This window comes from Anguilla anguilla, chromosome 12, assembly GCF_013347855.1.
Source record: "Anguilla anguilla isolate fAngAng1 chromosome 12, fAngAng1.pri, whole genome shotgun sequence".
Lineage (NCBI taxonomy): Eukaryota > Metazoa > Chordata > Actinopteri > Anguilliformes > Anguillidae > Anguilla > Anguilla anguilla.
In genome coordinates, this window is record NC_049212.1 from 17,864,933 (window position 1) to 17,886,435 (window position 21,503).

The 21,503-nt window shown below is 50.6% G+C and overlaps 1 protein-coding gene across 7 annotated transcripts in view; it reads left to right on the top strand.

Moving 5' to 3' along the window:
- Positions 1 to 21,503, top strand: part of clcn2c (chloride channel 2c) — a 122,372-nt gene that overhangs the window by 93,097 nt on the left and 7,772 nt on the right. For 5 of the 7 annotated variants that reach the window (XM_035385563.1, XM_035385561.1, XM_035385565.1 and 2 more), the window contains 8 exons: positions 5,519 to 5,588; positions 5,914 to 6,024; positions 6,696 to 6,909; positions 11,085 to 11,218; positions 12,567 to 12,793; positions 14,613 to 14,727; positions 14,821 to 14,891; positions 15,837 to 15,899. In XM_035385563.1, coding sequence (XP_035241454.1) covers positions 5,519 to 5,588; positions 5,914 to 6,024; positions 6,696 to 6,909; positions 11,085 to 11,218; positions 12,567 to 12,793; positions 14,613 to 14,727; positions 14,821 to 14,891; positions 15,837 to 15,899 — 1,005 coding nt within the window. The remainder of the gene's footprint in view (positions 1 to 5,518; positions 5,589 to 5,913; positions 6,025 to 6,695; positions 6,910 to 11,084; positions 11,219 to 12,566; positions 12,794 to 14,612; positions 14,728 to 14,820; positions 14,892 to 15,836; positions 15,900 to 21,503) is intronic. The other 2 variants (XM_035385567.1, XM_035385564.1) reach the window with 1 other exon arrangement.

A 21,503-nucleotide genomic window follows, 5' to 3' on the forward strand; every position in this document is an offset into this window, starting at 1 on the left:
GCTTTACTCTGCTGCTTATGTTAGTTTTGACTGTTTCTGCTGTATGAGTTCATGAGTTTAGCATTGCAGTGCATCGCCTTCGAATGACACCCTTACATTGTGTGGGAGTTTGTCTTTGACATTACTTGTGATTTGTCTTCGATATATTCTGAGCTCATAGACTGTAGTATTAGTTGTAGAGACTGCGTGAGCTTACTTTGGCTGCTTCTCCTCTGATATGATCAAATTGGGCTGCATGAACTCTGATGTCATATCCTGCAATTGGCTGGCTGTCTTGATGGAGGTTGGATGGATTTCTTGGCTTAGCATGTTGGATGGCCTTGAGATTATTGCTGCATGGATCTGAAATGCTCTTTAGAGTTTGGTGTTTGGTGGTAAGATGGAATAAGATAATTGAAAAGGTGGGTTGAGAGATGGGGGAGGACAGGACTGCTGTAATGGGGCGACTGGTGGGAATTCGGACTAATTTCCCACAAGTCCACGGTGCACCATTTTTTACTCTGTTGCTCTGCATCATGCAATTACCAACAGTCTGTGGGAGTCTGTCAGGGAGAGAGAGAGGCAGGAAGCAAGTGAGACGGTGGTGGTGAGAAAAATGGAGACGGGAGGGGGGCGGGGGTGGGATGGAGGAGAGAGGGAGAAATGCAGCATTAACTCAGAATACGATCCTGAGGGATTCCTCTGCTCATCCGCGTAGCTGGTTATATTGCCGTTGCTTTTTCGGGATAATCGCCTCCATTCATTACATCATGCAATTTAATTTATTTTGGCGCCGAGTGAAATCTTTCCGCTCTCGTAATGCGATGGGGCAGGAAGGGGGCGGAGATGGAGTGGGCAGTGTGCGGTTTGGACGTGTGTGCAGTCGGGTGTCTGAGAGGTGGATGGTGCCTGCATAATAGTGGCTCCAGTGGTAATAAACCAACCAGGGATAGATGGTGTCGTCAGTATTGCCGTGGGAACGGCTGTGCCGTGGCGGAATTGAGGTTGTCTGTCTCGCTGTGAACATCTTTACCATTCCTCATGCTCCCTGTGGTTTGATGGGAAGCCATGTCTCTCCACACTTCAAAGACCTTCCTTTGGCTCACCTTCCCTCTTATTGAGAAACTGAAGGTGTTGCTGGTTTGAATTCCAGCACTGCCATTGTAGCCTTGAAATTAAGCTGAATTACCATAAAATTCATGCTTTATAAATGGATAGATATATAAACAGCTGGCTGTAACTCACCCTGGGTACAGGGATCTGCTTTGAAAGCAAATATTAATAATGACTGCATGAGCAGTCTCTGTCTGACTCAGTGAGCGGTCTCTGTCTGACTCACTGAGCGGTCTCTGTCTCTGAGCAGTCTCTGCCTGACTCAGTGAGTGGTCTCTGTTTCTGTGCGCAGTCTCTGCCTGACTCAGTGAGTGGTCTCTGTCTCTGTGAGCAGTCTCTGTCTGACTCAGTGAGCGGTCTCTGTCTCTGAGCGGTCTCTGCCTGACTCAGTGAGTGGTCTCTGTCTCTGTGAGCAGTCTCTGTCTGACTCTGTCTCTGAGTGGTCTCTGTGAAGCATACCTCTGTCTCTCCCTGCAGATAGGCACTGGGAGTTGGGACAGGGATTTTTGTTTTTTAGAGGGAGACAGAGATTGTCCTTGGGGTGCGCTGACCTTATGACGTGTGCTTTTACGACGAGACTGACAGGCAGGATTATCCCATCTGAAGGTTGTTCTGTGATGTCATCAGGGATGTCACGGATACCTACAGCTGGAGAAAGAGCTGCCAAGGAAGAGGGGGCTGTGTTTTTTGGGACGCCTGGTTGCCTGGCACTCTGTAATAGCCTGGCGAGGGTGAAATTGAAATGTAGGGTGCCTCACAGACACACAATTAGTTTTCAAGGAGAACTGGCTAGGACAGTCCCATCCCATCCCTGCACTTCTTTTTTTGTTCATCCCTCTGTATTAATTTTCAGCCTCCATCGCTCTCTCTCTCCCATTTTTTGAAGCCTATTGTTATTCGGCACACGGCACACCTTGGCAAAGGATAAAACATTGCATCTCATCAATTTGTGTGTGTGTGTGAGTGTGTGCATGTGCGTGTGCGTGTGAGTGTGTGTATGTGCATGTGCGTGTGTGTGCGCGTGTGTGTGTGGCTGTGTGTGTGTGTGTGTGTGGGCCGTATGTGTGCACGTGTGTGTGTGCGTGTGTGTGTGTGTGTGGCTGTGTATGATTTTTTACTGCAATGCTTGTTGATCCCCAGTAATGAGGTTTATCCACAGTAGGTTTATGTGCTTATCTGAATGAGAGGCAGTGGACTATAGCCAATCTGCCAGAACCTCATCGTCCCTCACAAAACCTCCACACACCCCTGCCTGCAGTCCCAGCCTGGCTTTGACTTGTAGCAGCCAGATAATAACCTTAAGCTCACTTTATGAGTTTGGAGGGCTCTTAAACCCCACTGCCCACCTCTGTCTTATTGGGTTTATCGCCTGGCAGATCCAGCAGCTCAGTGGCTGAAATGAAATTGCTTTTATTTATTCCTGAGGATACATGGCAAACCCATTTGTGGGAGGTCGGAGCCCCCGGTCTGTGTGTGCCGTGAGTGGCCGGCAGCTCTTGAAGCCTTTACCCATAATGCCCCGGGGCCCGTTAACTGGTTGTCGGCATAACGAACCGAAGATAAGGGAGAGGCGGCCCGTTCCCTGAGCTGTCACGCGCTCCCTATCTTGACGTTGGCGAGGCCGCGGGGATGTGGCGCGGGTTAACCAGGTGGAGCGAACACCTGAGCGGTGCCAGGTCCGCGCCCCGCCGCGGTAACCAGGCCGCGCGCCGAGAGAAGCGCCCCGTCAGCGGGACGCGGCCGGCACCGCGCCCAGGTGATTACCGCTAACCAGAAAGAGCCCTGTAATTAAACGGCCCGTCTCAAATCTCCGGATATCAGTGCTGGGGTGGGGTGGGGTGGGGTGGGGAGATAGGGAGGAGCGGGAGCCGGGAGAAAGAAAGAGAGGTGAGGACAAGTGTGGAGATAAGGAGAGTGAGTGAGTGGGGGAGTGGGGGGGGGGATGCGGACAGTGAGGGAGGCAGATAAAGAGACAGGATACAGACATGGAGGGAAGCTCGGAGGCCTACCACTGAGCTTCCACATACAGAGAAACGGCAGGTGTGTGTGTGACGTTTACGTGTGTGCAGTTTTAGAAGGGCCGTATTAACTCTCTTATTTCCTGTTTCCTGTGTCCGTCACAAGGCTGTTTTTATGTATGCCATTTTTCAGCATTGGCGAACAGTGAATGATACTGGAGCTACGTCTGTCGTACTGTAGTTCAGAGGCCCTATGCTGCCACGTTCCACTTAGCATGCCCGCCCGCCCGGGCGTGTGCGCGCGTGTGTGTGTGTGTGTGTGTGCGATTACCAGTCTGTCAGTGCTGGCGTTTCATTGCTCAGTCTTTCCCAAATTAATAGAGGGCCTTCTGTTTGTGCCCTCAAATCAGATCTGCCAGGCACTCCTTGTTAACACCTGGAGTTCATTTTGGAACTTTCATGAAATTAAATCTCAGAATGACACTTGAATCCTTGCCCTGAACAAGGGCTTCCTTTCTCTTTGGGAAAAGGTCAGTAAATACCCTTGGCCACTAAGCGGCTGGGCTGATTAGTCAGTCTTTTATAAAATATAAACTGTCATTTTAGAGAATTCTTGTGTGTGAAACAAGCAGTGCTGGAGGTGGGGAGAAGAAGCTTTTCCTTTCACAGAAAACCAAGTGAATTCACTTGAAGTTATAGGAAACTACATCCACATCCATTAATTTGAGGATTAGTATGGTGTGTGTCTGCAGTATAGTATTCACACCCTTGTTAAAGATTAACAATAAAGACTATAAAATAAATAATACATGTATTGAGCTATATCCACCACCATATTTCATGGTGGGAATGGCATTATTCTCCACATACTGTATGCATTGTTTCAGTGCTGCTTAGAAAACTACAGGTGCTTATTTTTATTGATTTATTGACCCTTTTCTGGCAACCCTTCCAAAAAACCTGTTGGCATGGTGGTAGCATCTGATTGGACGCTTTGGGTCCTTAAAATGTTATTATGTGTTGTAAATTACCAGCTTTTAAATTTAATAATTAAATAAAAAATGTAATGCAGTTAAATGGATTATGTCAGTAGCATTTTAATGATCTACAAATTCTGGAATAAAATGTTTCAGTCAAGTCTTACATAAGATGCATTACAAAATGTACTGCAGTGTTATATCAGTGTTAATTATTATAATTATTATTACTACGATCATGACTATGATAAAATATTGCACTGCTGCCTAAAAAAAGTTTGTTTTATTATAAAATCTGACCTGAATTAATGTGGCAAAAGTGGGTTCATAAAAACCTTGTGGCAGGTTATGTGTGGCTTGAAATGCTCAAAGACACCTGTTCTTATCTTATACACGTGGAGCAACATGGCAGCAAAATGGGTTGAGTGTATTTACATTTCTATTTTATCCCCAATTTTATCCCATATTTCCCAAACCCGAGCTCAAGCGAACTTGTTCATCTCCCGCCCCTCAAATGGCTACATTGGTAGTTTAATATGGACAGACAGCAGATTCTGTGTTTGTCCTAAATGCACTGAAGGTTCATGGGATCTGGAACTGTAAGAGGTCTTACATTGCTCCCCAATGCAAGTACACGTCTACATACATTTTAAAGTTTTGTTTTAGACCAAAGCTCAAATGCAGGTATAGCATAAGTTACATTCTTGTGTCTTTGAGTTTTAAGGTTAATTGCATGTAGATATTAAAACTGATGCTTGGAATCTCAGTGGTCCATATATTATATTGACAGGACAATTAGTTACATTTTTATGTTTGAATTATGGAAAATCAAAGTTTAGAAATATTCTTGATTACACATGTACACTTTTATAAGTACACTAAAATACTCGTGTATCAAATACATGCTGATAAAATGTCTCAAACAGTAAGTGAATGCTACTTTGTGTGCAGTCCTTTCATTGAGTCAGTGATATTATTTTATGACTTTAGAGTAGTATAATATTGCTTGTGTGCCAGTCAGTGTACATGGATGATCTGGTAATAAAGAGGCAAAAAGGCCTTGAAGCAGACGTTACCCTGGTGCCCGTTCCAGCTAGCAACCTGTGATGGAATTTATCTGGAACCAGATTTAAACCAGCAGGACCACCTTCAAACCTGACTGGAACCAAGCTGGAATTTCCACCAGGGTATACAAGAATTGTATCTGAAGTCTACTATGTATTACACCCTTCACATATTCCTTGCTTGGGTTCTGCATACAACCTGCACTTATTTGAATATGCTGGAAAGAGCACAATGTACATCTTTTAATAAATGTGAGAGTTCCTGGCCTTGAATTCCTAATGAATTCCCTGTAATATTGGTATTGTACTCAGATACTGTAGATGTGCCTGGGGAAGCACTGGCTACTGTTATCGGCTCTGTAAATGTCTGCCAGTCTCCCATTACCCAAACTGTGTAATCAGACTGGTTCTCCTGTCCCTTTTCCAGTTCTGGATGTCTGCTCTTGCCACCACTATACCAGTTCCCTGTGGAGCCTTCATGCCTGTCTTCGTCATTGGTAATCCTCATCTTTACTTTGCTGCCCGGGGGCCTGTAGGTGGCTGTGTAGCCTGTCTCTTTGGTGTGAGGCCTGTTTGTTCATCCATGAGCACCTTTGTGTGTGATTTTGTACTTGAGTTATCTCTGCCTGTGTCAGAATGTTTTATATAACAGCCCTCGATGCAAGTTCACACAGTATAGATCTGCGTCCATGTATTAATACTGTGTGTGTGTGCGCGTGCATGTGTATGTGTGCGGGTGTGTTGTCCTTGTATGTGTGTGCATGCTTGTGTATGCGTGTTTGTGTATGTGTGTGTTCTTACCTTGCGTGTGGTGCCTTTCAGGTGCAGCGTTTGGGCGTCTGGTGGGTGAGAGCATGGCTGCCTGGTTTCCTGATGGCATTCACTCTGATGGCAACATCTACCCCATAGTACCCGGCGGGTACGCTGTTGTGGGTGAGTCCCACACACATGGGCAAGAGTGCACCCAACCCACAGGCATACACACACACGCACTACCAGCTGGTCCTCACAGTTATCTAACCATGCATTGCAAAAGAGCTGAGCAGATGAACCTCCCCATTTTTCAGTCACTAACAGTGACCCTCCCTCTGCCATACAGTTTGTCCAATCACATTTCTGTCTTGCAGGGCTTCAGTTTTCTTATGGGTTTGAGAGCTACAGAATAAAAATGCACAGATTTAAAAACCCTCCACATAAGATATACTGTACTGTATGTGGAGGGTTTTCTTTGGTCTCCCGATTGTTGTTCTGGCTTTCTTTGTAATGGCTCACCTTTAAGTCGACCTGCCTGATCTCTGACGTCACTGCACCTTTCATCTCCGCTCTGAAGTGTGCATTAGCATGTGTAAATGCGTCTCTGCCCCACGCTCTGTCTGGGCAGAGGTTACACTTTGTTAGTCTAATGAACTTATAAATAATGAGCCTCACAATGCAGGAGATCTCACCCACCCACTCCTCAGCTGTCTCCATACAGTATGCCCTTTAATGTTATGACCCTGGTTTATGGCTCCTGGAATGCGTGTGAGTGTGTGGTTCTGCCCGCGCTGGGGTGCGTTGGGCGCCCCCGCCGGCCGGGCCTGAATTCCCTCCCGTTTGATTGGCAGGCGCGGCTGCCCTCTCGGGCGCGGTCACCCACACGGTCTCGACGGCGGTCATCGTGTTCGAGCTGACCGGGCAGATCTCGCACATCCTGCCGGTGATGATCGCGGTGATCCTGGCCAACGCGGTGGCCCAGAGCCTGCAGCCCTCCCTGTACGACTCCATCATCCGCATCAAGAAGCTGCCCTACCTGCCCGAGCTGGGCTGGGGACACCACGAGTGAGTCCTCCGCTCTCGTCCTTCCGTCCGTCCTCGCACCTCCGGCCCTGCCCCCTTTTACCGGCCCCTCCCTCGATGGCCTCGTTTTGGCTGTAGCTCCACCCCTGAAATTTGGGGCAGGGCTGCGGCGGGGCTGGGTTTTGCCCTAAAGCAGTCACAGAGATGGCTATCTCCCTCTCTGTCTCTTTTATTGGAATCACTGCCACTCACCTACTTTCCTTCCATTTCTCCATCGTCCCCTCAGGGTTTCTGTGTCCCTCGCTCTCTGTTTCTCTCCTGGCCTCTCTTGTTCTCTCGTTCTCTCATATCCTCATAAGGGAAATTGGCATTTATCTCATCTCCGCATTTCTGTTGTAAAAGCCTAGTTTACTTCCGTCTCCTTGCACGAGTCCGACACTCTGATACAGTACCTCCCTACTCTACTTTGCCTCTCCAGTGTTTTTCCATCTTTTATCCCGCTGAGGTATGACTGAAGTAATGGTCATCCTGGGACCTGTGTCATCCTGTATGTGTGTGTGTGTGTGTGTGTGTGTGTGTGTGTGTGTGTGTGTGTGCGTGTGTGTGTGTGTGTGCGTGTGTGCGTGCGTGTGTGTAGGTGTGTGTGTATGGGTGTGTGTGTGTGTGTGTGTAAGTGTGTGTGTGTGTGTGTGTGTGTGTGTGTGCGTGCCTGTGTGTAGGTGTGTGTGTGTGTGTGTGTGTGTGTGTGCGTGCGTGTGTGTAGGTGTGTGTGTATGGGTGTGTGTGTGTGCGTGTGTGCGTGTGTGCGTGTGTGTGTGTGCGTGTGTGCGTGTGAGAGAGAGAGAGAGAGAACTCTCCTACCTTTTTGTGCTTGACACTTACCATGGTGCCCCTCCGCTGCATGACCCCAGTCCTGTCCCGTCTGTCTCTCTGACCCTCTCCACCTATGGCTGGACAGACGGCAGTAATTTCCGTCCTTCCGCCGTGGTGCATCATGGGCCTTACTGCGGTACGCGGCTCTCGGCAAATTGGCACTTGTCCTACATGGCATTATGTCAAATCTTTTCTCCTCTTATATCGGTTATGTAATATTGGCCATGCCTATTTATGCCGCGGAGCGCTGGAAGCATTAGCGAGCGGAGGAGGTGTGGAGGGGGGGGGGGTGCTAGCGGAGGAGTGGGGTTGGTAGAGAGATGGGAGACAGCCGGCCTGTGTTGCTCTTCAGTCTCGGTACTGTGCTCTTGTATAACCCCCCTCTCATCGCCTCATTGACATTCTGAGCGGCGCTTTCGCCAGCAGGGAGTTACACAATCGCCCCTTGTCCGGGTGTACCAGGGAACACACCGACAAAGCAGCGGGGTGACGCAAACACGCACACACACACAGAGTGTGGTCCGATGACAACAAGCCTGGTTTATATTACTGATGGGTTTGTGTGCGCAGTGCCGGGTGCTGTTGTCTCTTTGCTTGCTGTGAGACTGTGAGCCTTTCTCTGTGTGACTCCTGCTGCTAGTGGTTTATGTGTGCAGGCTCATTCTTGTTTGTGTGTTTTTGAAAATGCGTGTGTAAGTGTTTGTGTACATGCTTGCGTGTGTTAGTGAACATGCATGCGTGTGAGTGTGTGTGTGTGCATACGTGTGTGTATGTGTATGTGTACGTGTGTGTGTGTGTGTGCGTGCGTGTGTTTGTGTGTGCATGTGCATGCATGTGCATGCATGTGCCTATGTGCATGTACGTGTGTTTTTATGTGCGTGTGTGTGTGTCTGCGTGTTTGTGCGCGCGTGTGTGTGACCCTGACGGTGTCTGTAACCCCAGACAGTGTTTTGCTGGTGCTGTTTGTTCTCTAATTCATTTTTAAAGGCGCATGAATCTTTCAGCTCTGTGTGTCGACTCTGCTTTGTCCTGCTGCTCCTCGCGGTGTGTGTGGCGGCAGCAGAGTGTGTGTGAGCGCGCTCAGGACAGCGAGCCGACGCTCCTTCACACCCTGCGCTGCGTGCGCTGCGCATTAGAGCAGTCCTGCTCCACGGGCCCGACGCAGAGCCAATCAGAGCCGCGTCTGGCCCTGCTGCAGCTGTGGGGGCGTGCCTTCGCCGAACCCCACCCCCGGGGTCCTGGGGTGGTTTTAAGACAAGGGTGAGAAGACCTTTCAGTGGGCGAGCAGACCTGCGTAGCGTGGTCCCCTGTCCACACACACACTCATCTCCCTCCATATCCCCCTCCGCGTTCCTGCCAAGCGTAGAGGGGGAGGGCCGGGCCACTCTCTCCCGCTCTCCTGCTTTCTTGTTCTTCAGTAGTTCCCTCGCTCGCTCTCTCTAAGTCACTGCGTAGCTGGTGCGTGGGCTGATGTGCTATGGGAGAAGAGGAGGAATTGAGTGCTTGGCTTCAGCTTGGAAAGCTGCCTCCCAGCTATTCCTGGGTATTTATATAGATACGGATCTCTCAAAGGCACCCACACACACACACATGGTTGCAAAACGCATACAGGCACACACACACACACTCAGACACACACACATACACACCCACACACGCACACATGCTTGCAAAACGCATGTGCGCACACACACACTCACACACATGCACACAAACATGGACCTTGTTGAAACAGGCTGTTGAAGTGCCCATGGTGCTGCATTGGAGGCAGAGTCCGGGGGCAGCCCACCTGATGGTGGCACCGCCGATCTGTGGACTCCAGGCGGGAGGGTCACCCTGGCAGGAAGTGTGACTTAGCACATTCAGCTCATTCTCCTCTACCTCTCCATCAGTCTGCTCTCTCTTTTCTGCTTCAGTCTGCGCTCACGGCCATGTGCTTCTCTGAACATTCTGTTTAAAATAAGGGGTGAAGGGGTCACTTACGTCTGAGCGTGTTTTACAGCGGTCAGAAAGAGCAGACAGAGGCGTTTCTCCCCTGTGTAAGACAAGGCGCAGTCATTGCCAAGTAGTGGGTGTCTGTGTTTTAGTGAAATAGCGTTTGTAGAAGGTGAGTATGTTAGTAAAAAGAGTTTGTAGGACTGAGTATATTCGTAAATCGAGTTTGTAGGAGGTGAGTATGTTCGTAAAATGAGTTTGTAGGGGTGAGTATGTTAGTAAAAGTATCTTGTTGGGGGTTGAGTATGTTAATAAAAGGAGCTTGTTGGGGTGAGTATGTTAGTGAAAGGAGCTTGTTGGGGGTGAGTATGTTAGTGAAAGGAGCTTGTTGGGGGTGAGTATGTTAGTGAAAGGAGCTTGTTGGGGGTGAGTATGTTAGTGAAAGGAGCTTGTTGGGGTGAGTATGTTAGTGAAAGGAGCTTGTTGGGGTGAGTATGTTAGTGAAAGGAGCTTGTTGGGGGTGAGTATGTTAGTGAAAGGAGCTTGTTGGGGGTGAGTATGTTAGTGAAAGAAGCTTGTTGGGGGTGAGTATGTTAGTGAAAGGAGCTTGTTGGGGTGAGTATGTTAGTGAAAGGAGCTTGTTGGGGTGAGTATGTTAGTGAAAGGAGCTTGTTGGGGTGAGTATGTTAGTGAAAGGAGCTTGTTGGGGTGAGTATGTTAGTGAAAGGAGCTTGTTGGGGTGAGTATGTTAGTGAAAGGAGCTTGTTGGGGGTATTTGTGAAGGAGAACTTTGTGTTGATGATTGGGGCCGCAGTTGGATTGATGGAGTTTGGCACCCAGGAGCTGCAGGTTGACCGGGTGCTGCAGTGAGGTCTTGGACTTGGCAGAAGCAGGCAGGCGGAGGTTTATTTTTAATGTACTTCTTCAGCCGCATTCAGAATGTGCTGAAGCGGCATCCGGACGCAAAGTCACCCCTCTGGGGCGGCGGCCACTGTCCACACTCCACCGTCACCGTTCATTTACACTACCATCACCAGCACCGTTCATTTACACTACCATCACCAGCACCGTTCATTTACACTACCATCACCAGCACCAGCACCGTTCATTTACACTACCATCACCATCACCGTTCATTTACACTACCATCACCATCACCGTTCATTTACACTACTATCACCAGCACCGTCACCGTTCATTTACACTACCATCACCAGCACCGTCACCGTTCATTTACGTTCGCTCATCTGTGCGCACTTCCGACCAATCGATCGATAGCGTGGCCTTCCGCTTCTCCCCTCCCTCCCCCACCCTTTCTCCTTCTACCCTCTCTTCCTTTTTCCTCTTCACTTTGTTCCCCTTTCTCCTTTTTAACCCTCCCTCTTATCGTTCTCTTTTCTCTCTTTCAGGAAGTACAACATTCGCGTGGAGGACATCATGGTGAGGGACGTGCGCTACATCACCCTCAATTGCTACTACAGGGACCTGCACGACGTGCTCCTGAGCGGGAAGCTGAAGACTCTGGCGCTGGTGGAGTCCGCAGGTGAGGACGAGAGAGAGGGAGCTCACTGAGAGAGGGATGAGAGAGAGAGAGCTCACTGAGAGAGGGACGAGAGAGAGGGAGCTCACTGAGAGAGGGACGAGAGAGAGGGAGCTCACCGAGAGAGGGATGAGAGAGAGAGAGCTCACTGAGAGAGGGACGAGAGAGAGGGAGCTCACTGAGAGAGGGACGAGAGAGAGAGAGCTCACTGAGCGAGGGATGAGAGAGAGAGAGCTCACTGAGAGAGGGATGAGAGAGAGAGAGCTCACTGAGAGAGGGACGAGAGAGAGGGAGCTCACTGAGAGAGGGACGAGAGAGAGGGAGCTCACCGAGAGAGGGATGAGAGAGAGAGAGCTCACTGAAAGAGGGACGAGAGAGAGAGAGCTCACTGAGCGAGGGATGAGAGAGAGAGAGCTCACTGAGAGAGAGATGAGAGAGGGATGAGAGAGAGGGAGCTCACCGAGAGAGGGATGAGAGAGAGGGAGCTCACTGAGAGAGGGACGAGAGAGGGAGCTCACCGAGAGAGGGATGAGAGAGAGAGAGCTCACTGAGAGAGGGATGAGAGAGAGAGAGCTCACTGAGAGAGGGACGAGAGAGAGGGAGCTCACTGAGAGAGGGACGAGAGAGAGAGAGCTCACTGAGCGAGGGATGAGAGAGAGAGAGCTCACTGAGAGAGGGACGAGAGAGGGAGCTCACCGAGAGAGGGATGAGAGAGAGAGAGCTCACTGAGAGAGGGATGAGAGAGAGAGAGCTCACTGAGAGAGGGATGAGAGAGAGAGAGCTCACTGAGAGAGGGACGAGAGAGGGATGAGAGAAAGTATGGGAGAGAACAGAGGGGGTGAGACAGGGTGAGGACACAGAAAGACGGGGGAGGGTGGGGGCGCACTCGGGAGGGCATGCTGACATCAGCCCCCAGGGGCCCGGGGCCAGAGCGGGACACAGCACATTGGGCTCGCCATCGCCCCCATGAGCGCCATCTCCGGGCTGTGTGGAGGCCAGCGGGGGGATGCCGGGATGTGGTTAGACAGGGGACGGGGGGGACGGGGGGTTTATAGGGGTTGTGTGGGGGTAGTCAGTTTTCCAGCTGCTTCACACTCTCAAGCACACACACGTTCCCTCCTGCAGCCATTACATAACTCACGGCTGGTGGCTGTGGTGCTGCTTTGTACTGTAGCAGTTGTAGTACTTCAGTTTTGTTTTATTTGCCTGGATCTCTGCCAGAAGATTTCTAGAAGCTCTCGTTCTCTATTTCACACAAATCCTTTTCTGCACCCGCTCCCTGAGTGGCGTTTCCCGTCCCCCCCGTCCCCTGTGCTGTCCTCCTGACCCCCTGCCCTGTGCCCCGCCTCAGACTCCATGATCCTGCTGGGCTCCATCGAGCGCTCGCAGCTGCAGTTGCTGCTCTCCCAGCAGCTGGGCCGCCCGCGCCGGCTGGAGTACCTGCGCGAGCGCGCTCTGGCCACCAAGAAGCGCCTGTCCACCGTCAGCCAGACGGGCAGCGAGGACGCCACCCAGAGGGCCGGCCAGACCGGCGGGGACGAGGCCGTCCGCAGGGTCAGCCAGGAGGTCCGCTTCCAGGTGAGCCGCGGGGCCGGTGGGCGGGGTCTGCCGTCAGTGGGAGGAGCCTGTGATGGGTGAGGAGGGTTATGGAGATGGGTAAGAGGAGAAGAGAGCAGGTGTGTATGGAAGGGTAGGGGACAGGTGATAGGGAGAGTACTGAACAGGTGAGATGAAGAGTATGGTACAGGCGAGAGGAAGAATACTGAACAGGTGAGAGGAAGAGTACTGAACAGGTGAGATGAAGAGTATGGAACAGGTGAGAGGAAGAGTATGCTACAGGTGAGAGGAAGAGTACTGAACAGGTGAGAGGAAGAGTACTGAACAGGTGAGATGAAGAGTATGGAACAGGTGAGAGGAAGAGTATGCTACAGGTGAGAGGAAGAGTACTGAACAGGTGAGAGGAAAGTAAGGAACAGGTGTGAGAAGAGTGGGGCTCAGGTGAAAAGGGGAGCAGGTCTCAGGTGAGAAGGAGAGTAGGAGTCAGGTGAAAAGGGGAGCAGGTCTCAGGTGAGAAGGAGAGTAGGAGTCAGGTGAAAAGGGGAGCAGGTCTCAGATGAGAGGGAGAGGAGGAGTCAGGTGAAAAGGGGAGCAGGTCTCAGATGAGAGGGAGAGTAGGAGTCAGGTGAAAAGGGGAGCAGGTCTCAGGTGAGAAGGAGAGTAGGAGTCAGGTGAAAATGGGAGCAGGTCTCAGATGAGAGGGAGAGTAGGAGTCAGGTGAAAAGGGGAGCAGGTCTCAGGTGAGAGGGAGAGTAGGAGTCAGGTGAAAAGGGGAGCAGGTCTCAGATGAGAGGGAGAGTAGGAGTCAGGTGAAAAGGGGAGCAGGTCTCAGGTGAGAGGGAGAGTAGGAGTCAGGTGAAAAGGTGAGCAGGTCTCAGGTGAGAGCAGGGGGTACTCTGTGGGAGCTACTCATTTTAGGGACAGGTATATGTACAGCACGGGGCAGGCTGAACCCTGCACAGGAGTAGCTGCTGGGTGTCGCCGCTGGTGCGCTGGTGCGCTGGTGGGCGTGTGGAGCTCGGCACCCCGCCCTCGTGCGTCTTAGTGCAGGATGCCGGTGCCGGGGCCCCCGGGGGCCGGTAATCAGGCTGGCCCGGCGCACTCAGCACTTCACAGCACGCCAGAGCGCTGGATGGAAGCGGTCCAGCCGCTTTTTTCCCCTCCTTTTCCCCCGGACCTAAAGAATAGGGAATGGAGTCATTCATCAAGCCTCTCCCGGCCCTGTCCCACACTGCGGCTTGCGAACCTCATTTCACCCCTCTCCCTCCTTCATTCCGTGCTTACCCCCCTCCCCCCCTCAACACTGCACAAATCCCACCCCCCTGGGCGCTGTTGCATTGATTGTAGGATGTGATTAATGTTCCCCTCTTCCTTGGCTTCGCTTACCACCCTCCCCCCCTCCCCCCCCCACCCCCCCCCCCCAAGGTGTGACTGAGATCCCTCCAGTTAGCCTGGTCTCCTCCACGCCTGCTAGTCCCGTTCAGCTTGCCTCTATCTGGAAGTGGAAGGATGAGCTGGGTGTGCTATAATGTGATAAACAGAGGCTGTATTAACCTTTGGCCTCTTTGTTTATTCGGGAAGGTAATCTGGTGCGAGAGCGCTCTTTCATGCCTCAGTCCTCACCGCCCAATTCACATTTTCCTGAATTGTTTTTTTCCTCACTTCCATCAAACTTTTCATTTAATTGCGCTCTCGATAAGAGACGGTCCTTCAGAAGATGCATCGCAGCAGAAAGTCAGTCTGTCTGAGTAAACGTGTGTGCCTGTGTGTGTGTACGTGTGTGTGTGTGTGAGTGTGTGTGTGAGTCCCCGTCTTCATACAAAATGGTGTTTCTCTGCAGATCTCCACAGAGGAGTCCTCCTTCAGTCCCACACGGCCTGGTGCTCAGAAGCCATTGAAGCCGGCGCTGAAGAGACCGTCTGTGGTGGACCGGATCAGTGTGGAGTCCCCTACCAGTACGTCCCTTTCCTGTCCCAGTCTGGCATCTGGAGGCAGCAGCAGATCCCCCTACCCCCCACGCTCACTAAATCCTCTCTGTGTCCTCACAGGCCCTCATGACAGCTCTGGCATCGCTTTAAAGAGCCTCTTCTGTGCCAACCCTGACACCGAGGCTGTGGAGGTGAGACCAGGTCACACACACACACACACACACACACACACTTTCAATCCCTGTCCGCACAGATCAGCCTCAGTCCCTCAGCCACACCCAGTGAAGTGCACATGCAGATACACAGCCTGGATATCTCCATGCCCCAGAACATTCTGCTCAGTGTTCCCCAGCCCAACTCTGGCCCGCCATTGAGCCTTCCCACAGAGTGCTCCCAGAATTCTGTGCTGCATCCTGCCTACTGGTGTCACACGTCTCACTGTAGCACGCTCATTTCTCACTTTCCTATGTGTGGACCATCTCTTTACGTGAGAGTAATTTCTTTGTTTGGATGTCATGTCTGTGGGGATCACTGCTGTGCCGGGCCTGACTGACACTCTCTGTGGGGATCATATCTGTGGGGATCGTCTCTATGGGAATCATCTCTGTGGGATCATCTCTGCCGAGATCATCTCTCTGGGGATCATCTCTGTGGGGATCATCTCTTCGTAAGAGGCAGCCAGATATTCTGAGTGCAGTGTTTAAATCAGTGGCAACCAACCCTGTTCCTGGAGATCTACCATCCTGTAGCTTTTTATTTCAACCCTAATTTGGCACACCGGACACTACTAATTTGCAGCTTGACAACATCTCAATAGGTTGAATGAGGTGTGCTTTGTTAGGGTTGGAGTGAAAACCTACTGGATGGTAGATCTCCATGAACAGGGTTGGTTACCACTAGTTTAAAAGGTCCAATGGAGCTCTGTGACGGGCAGGGTACTGGAACAAAAACCGAAACCTGTCCTCTCGTCCACTCTCCCCATCTGCATGCGTCCCTCACTCCAAACGCCAGCGGTCACAGAGGAAGTCCCTTCCGCACTGGAGGATCCCCAGTGTGTGCGGGGAGCGTTTCCCCAGCGCTGTGTCGACGTTGTGTTAACGCTTTGTCTCATGCCCTTGTCTGTTTTTGGCTGGAAGAGCAACGATGGCTCAGTGGCTCCTGAGAACAGGAAGCCCAAGCGAGTGAGGATATCCGTCGTGGTAAGAGCCTCCTCACGGAGTCAGAGCATCCAATCAACCAATCAACCAATCAGCTGATCATCCCCCAGAATCCATCTGCTCAGGCCGGCCTCCCAGTCCAGGCTGCGCAGCTCATCCGCGACACGCTGTGCTGAACTCCCCCTTCCTGTCCAGGTCGCCAACAGACAGCCAGCCGCTTTGAGGACCAGCACTCAATTCCCTGTCCTCAATGACACCAAACTGATGAGATTCAGTTGGGTGCAGCAGCCCATGACCAGAAGTCCCAAACAGGCACTGGGTTCTGTTTGGGCTACAGTGTAGAAAGAAGCTTCTGTCTCCAGGGGCCAATATCACAAAGCTTGATTACTGCTTGATTAAGTTTGATAAAGTTTTTACCTCAGTCCATGTTCCAGATTTGGGAGCATTCTGGGTTTTACTCGGTGCAGTTATCCAGCTGACTCTGTAATCCTGCTTCGTGATACCAGCCCTTTGGGGGCGACGGGTCCCAGGGATGGGGTTTGCAGCACAGCTTGCGGCGCATCAGCCATGCCATGAGATTGTCTAATGAGAGACGACCACAGGGAGGCGGAGCCTGGAGCTCCCACTGCAGCCTTCCAGCCTCATCCTGCCGCTGTGGGTGGGGGGTGTTTACTCAGAGGTGTGAATGGGTACAGAATGCGCCTGTGATTGTATGAGTGTGTGTACAGTAGGATGTGTGATTGTGTATGAGTGTGTGCACAGTGGGATGTTTGTATGTGTATGAGTGTGTGTGCAGTAGGATGTGTGTATATGTGTGAGTGTGTGTGCAGTAAGATGTGTTTTTGTATGAGTGTGTGTGTAAAGTAAGATGTGTGTTTTTGTATGAGTGTGTACAGTAGGATGTGTGTATGTGCTTGAGTGTGTGTGCAGTAGGATGTGTGTATGTGCTTGAGTGTGTGTACAGTAGGATGTGTGTTTGTGTATGAGTGTGTGTGCAGTAGGATGTGTGTCTGTGTATGAGTCTGTGTACAGTAAGATGTGTGTTTTTGTATGAGTGTGTACAGTAGGATGTGTGTATGTGCTTGAGTGTGTGTGCAGTAGGATGTGTGTTTTTGTATGAGTGTGTGTGTAAAGTAAGATGTGTGTTTGTGTATGAGTGTGTGTGCAGTAGGATGTGTGTCTGTGTATGAGTCTGTGTGTGTGTGTGCAGTAGGATGAGGTCTGGGATGCTGCAGGCCTCCATGTTGTTGTCCTCATCCCATCTCTCTCAGCTCTCCATCCACCCATCGAGTCACGACCCCCTCATCTCTCAGGACCAGACGTAGCTGCTCCCAGCCGCACTCTGGGGGGCATGGGGTCAACCTGCCACTCCACCCCCTGACCCCAGAGGCCCCGCCTCTCCAAGCGATCTGCCCACTGACCAGTCCAAATGCATGTCTGTTACAACAAAAAAATGTGCACAACAATGACCAAATACTGCATGGCTATACAATTCTCTAATCTATCTAAAGTAAATAATAGCATAAAAAACATAAAATTCGAATCAACATTGAAAATGCGTTACCTTCATGAGTAAAAGTGAAAAGAATCTGCCATTGTGAACGTGCCTCGTTGGCACGTAGGTCTGTGGCAGTGAGAGTGTTAAAGGTTTGGTCCTAAAGGCTGTCACTGCCATAGTGTGTGATGCGTCGGCATTCCACTGCTCATACTGCTCAGTATTATTTTTCCAGTTATTGTCACCCAGCGGGTGATGTCATTTATTTATTGTTGTTGTTATTGTGTTTATGTATGCGTGGCTTTCCGAGGAAAAGCATTAGCCTCGCTCGAGGGAAAGATCATTAAAACCGGCTGGGGAGGGGGGCTGGTGGGACATGGCGAGGAGAGAAATATCACTGAAGAGACGATGGAAGAGAAACCTTGAGAATGAGGGAGGGGAGGCCTGTTTGTGCCCGAGTGGGGGGGGGGGGGGGGGGGGGGTACACTGCTGAAGTTTGTTATTCTACTATTGCCTTTCCTCACCCTTCAGGTGAAATTTGATCAGTTTAAAAAGATATAACAAGTAGATAGTAAATAGATTCATTGATTAGATTAACAGCACAATATTAAAACATTCACACTTTTTTATTGTTCTATTGTTTCTGTCCAAAAAGATGAATGCAGAACTCTGATATTTCCTTTTGGATATACTTTTTCAGTAATACATGTATGGAAAGGCTAACCCTGTGTGACTTTTTGCACTTGTTTTTTTTGGCTTGCTGAAATAGAGTATGAGTGTAGTCAATGCAGAGATTATTCACGGCTTTGTCACGATGTTGTTGGAGGTGATATGAAGCTGCGAGCGTCACGTTTCTACCCAAACAACCCAGAAAGGTTATCGGCGCAGTAGCCCTGGAATATGGGAAAACAATTAAGAGCTCTTCGGCATGGTACACACCTGCCATCAGTGCTCGTCACAACGCTGGCCATTCACACCCTCTCAGCGCCTGTAAAGTGCGGTGGCTGGCTGTGAACTGTAGTGTGATACAGTACTCCACTCTGACTCCTCAGGGGCACCCTGGATGCAGGCGGACCCCCTTTCACACTGCAGTGCGGTTCTGAGGGTGGCGTTTCCTGTGTGCGCTCTGGATATGGGCTCACCGCCTGCAGGGGCGGGAGGAGAAATATTCCTCCTTTGAAAGATCTGCCACTTCTCATTAGATGTCAGCCTGTCATATAGCGTGCTCTGTTCCCTTTTTTATTGTTAATAACAGTCAGCTGGTGTAGTCTCTGAAGATCTGCTTATCTTGGCCTCAGGTGTCAGTGTTTGTTTGCATGTAATCGCATGCAAACCAATGAAATACATGTGCTTACGCTAACGAACCTCCCTCCTAATTGCCAAAAACATTGGATGTTTATTGTTAATTAGCAGTGCCAGATTATTAATTACTCAGTGGCGATGGTCTAATTAACACACATTGCTTGTTAGCAGTAATTCTGTTGTGATTCTGAGGGTGGTTCTACATTGGTTTGGCCCTAGGGGCTGTATGCACAACGATACCTATCACAATAGGGCTTTCTACGCTTTCTACAGACCCTCCATCAAGCCACCTCCACAGTCCAAGAATAAAATCTCATTTTCATCCCTCCTTTACAAACCTCAGCCTACAGGGCCCTCTCTCTCTCTCCCTCTCTTTCTCTCGCTCCCCCTCTCCCGCTCTGTCTCTCTCTCCCTCCCCCCCCTCTCTCTCCCTGTCTCTCTCTCCCTCCCCCTCTGTCTCTCTCTCTCTCTCCCTCCCCCCTCTCTCTCCCTCTCTTCCTCTCTCTCCCCCTCTCTCTCTCTCTTTCTCTTGCTGCCTCAGCTGCTGCATGACTGATATCCTTGCATTGAAATATTTATGATGGGTAAATTACATCTGTATTCTCACACAGAGAAATCTCTGTCGCACTGCCTTCCCCCTCTGGTGGCACCCTTTGTGTTCTGTTTTCCTCCTCCTTTCTCCTGGACACGGAGCCAGTAACGGGCATGTTTTAGTCACGAGCCGCTCGAATTAGAGTTTTGTTTGCGCTTGGCTGTATGTAGCGTTTGCCGGAGTTTGCGTGTGTTCGCGTGCATCTGTTGTACAGGGTCTCCCTCTGGGGCGTGTGTGTTTGAGAGAGAATCGCACTAATGCAGTTTCCCCCAATCTCATGCGGTCTGGGGTAGAAACGGCCTGATGTTCCCAGAGCAGCTTTTTGCTGGTGCGTGTGGCGCTCTCGGCGACGGGAGGTTTGTGTCTGACTGTACTGGTGAAAGTGGAGGTTTGTGTCTGACTGTACTGGTGAAAGCGGAGGTTTGTGTCTGACTGTACTGGTGAAAGTGGAGGTTTGTGTCTGACTGTACTGGTGAAAGCGGAGGTTTGTGTCTGACTGTACTGGTGAAAGCAGAGGTTTGTGTCTGACTGTACTGGTGAAAGCGGAGGTTTGTGTCTGACTGTACTGGTGAAAGCAGAGGTTTGTGTCTGACTGTACTGGTTAAAGCGGAGGTTTGTGTCTGACTGTACTGGTGAAAGCGGAGGTTTGTGTCTGACTGTACTGGTGAAAGCAGAGGTTTGTGTCTGACTGTACTGGTGAAAGCGGAGGTTTGTGTCTGACTGTACTGGTGAAAGCAGAGGTTTGTGTCTGACTGTACTGGTTAAAGCGGAGGTTTGTGTCTGACTGTACTGGTGAAAGCAGAGGTTTGTGTCTGACTGTACTGGTGAAAGCAGAGGTTTGTGTCTGACTGTGCTGGTGAAAGCAGAGGTTTGTGTCTGACTGTACTGGTGAAAGCAGAGGTTTGTGTCTGACTGTGCTGGTGAAAGCAGAGGTTTGTGTCTGACTGTACTGGTGAAAGCGGAGGTTTGTGTCTGACTGTACTGGTGAAAGTGGAGGTTTGTGTCTGACTGTACTGGTGAAAGTGGAGGTTTGTGTCTGACTGTACTGGTGAAAGCGGAGGTGAAGTGAACGCACAGAGATTGGGACGGTGAGGGAGAGAGGAGCATAATGGGGGACTCCCCTGCGCTGCTGGGATTGGGCTGGTGGAGTTTCATCATCCGCTGGCTGGCCTCTTGCTGGCGGCATGATCAGATTATTGGCAGCGTGATTCCGGAAGAGCGGCGTGGTATCGACTGCAGGAGCAGGAGGAGGGGGAGGAACGCTCGGCCCCGCTAATCTTTCGGTGTTTAGACAGGGAGGACATCTGAGCCATCGCCCCCCCTATTCACTGTCCCTACGCGGGAGTAGGCCCTTTTGTCTGTGTGAGCTGGAGCAGGACGTCCCGTCAGCTCAGCTGTCTTTTTTCCAGTCACGGGGTGACTGCGTCATCAGAGCACCATGGATATGCGTGCGTATGGGTGTGTGTGCAGTAATGGAACACGCAACGTCATAACTATACTGTCCTTTTTACTGTCACATCTGCTTGCACTGGACCACCTGTCACCATCACCTGCCACTATGCGTGCAGTTTGGCCCTTATGTGTGTGTGTGTGTGTGTGTGTGTGTGTGCGCGCATGTATGTGCGTGTGTCTGTGTGTGCGCAATTGTGTGTGTGTGGGGTAGAGAGAGTGAGAGAGAGAGAGAATGTGAGGTTATGCAGGCACATGTGCGTGAGTGTGTGTGCGCGTGTGAGTGTGTGTGTGCGTGTGAGAGCATTTCTGTACTAAGTGGCTCTTTAGTGTGTTTTACTGTCTCCTGAGAGAAATAGTTTTTTCAGCAGCCCATCTAAGTCCTGAGGTTGTGAGGCTTGCCAGGGTTACAAGGGGTCAGAAAACCTGCATTTGTCTGATTGAATTGAGTGGGTGGGTTTCCATGACTCCTGAACTGCTGCCGCCTCAATAGGATATGGATCCATCGTGGATTTAAGCCTCAGACCTGATAACAGGCGGCCATCAACACTGGTGACTTGTTTCCTGTTTGCTTTGGAAGAAATCAGAGTGCCACTTCAAATTGAGGAGTCAAGTGTTAGGATGGCGGCTTCCTCTGCTTTTTTCCATCCTCCTTCATTCCGTCTCATGGTGCCGTTTGTGCATAATTATGTACTCGTGTTTCTGTGAAGAGAGTGTGTGTGCAGGAGAGTGTGTATACTTATATGACACATTTTGACTCTCTCTCTCTCTCTGTCTCTGTCTTCCTTTCTCTCTCATTCTTTCTGTT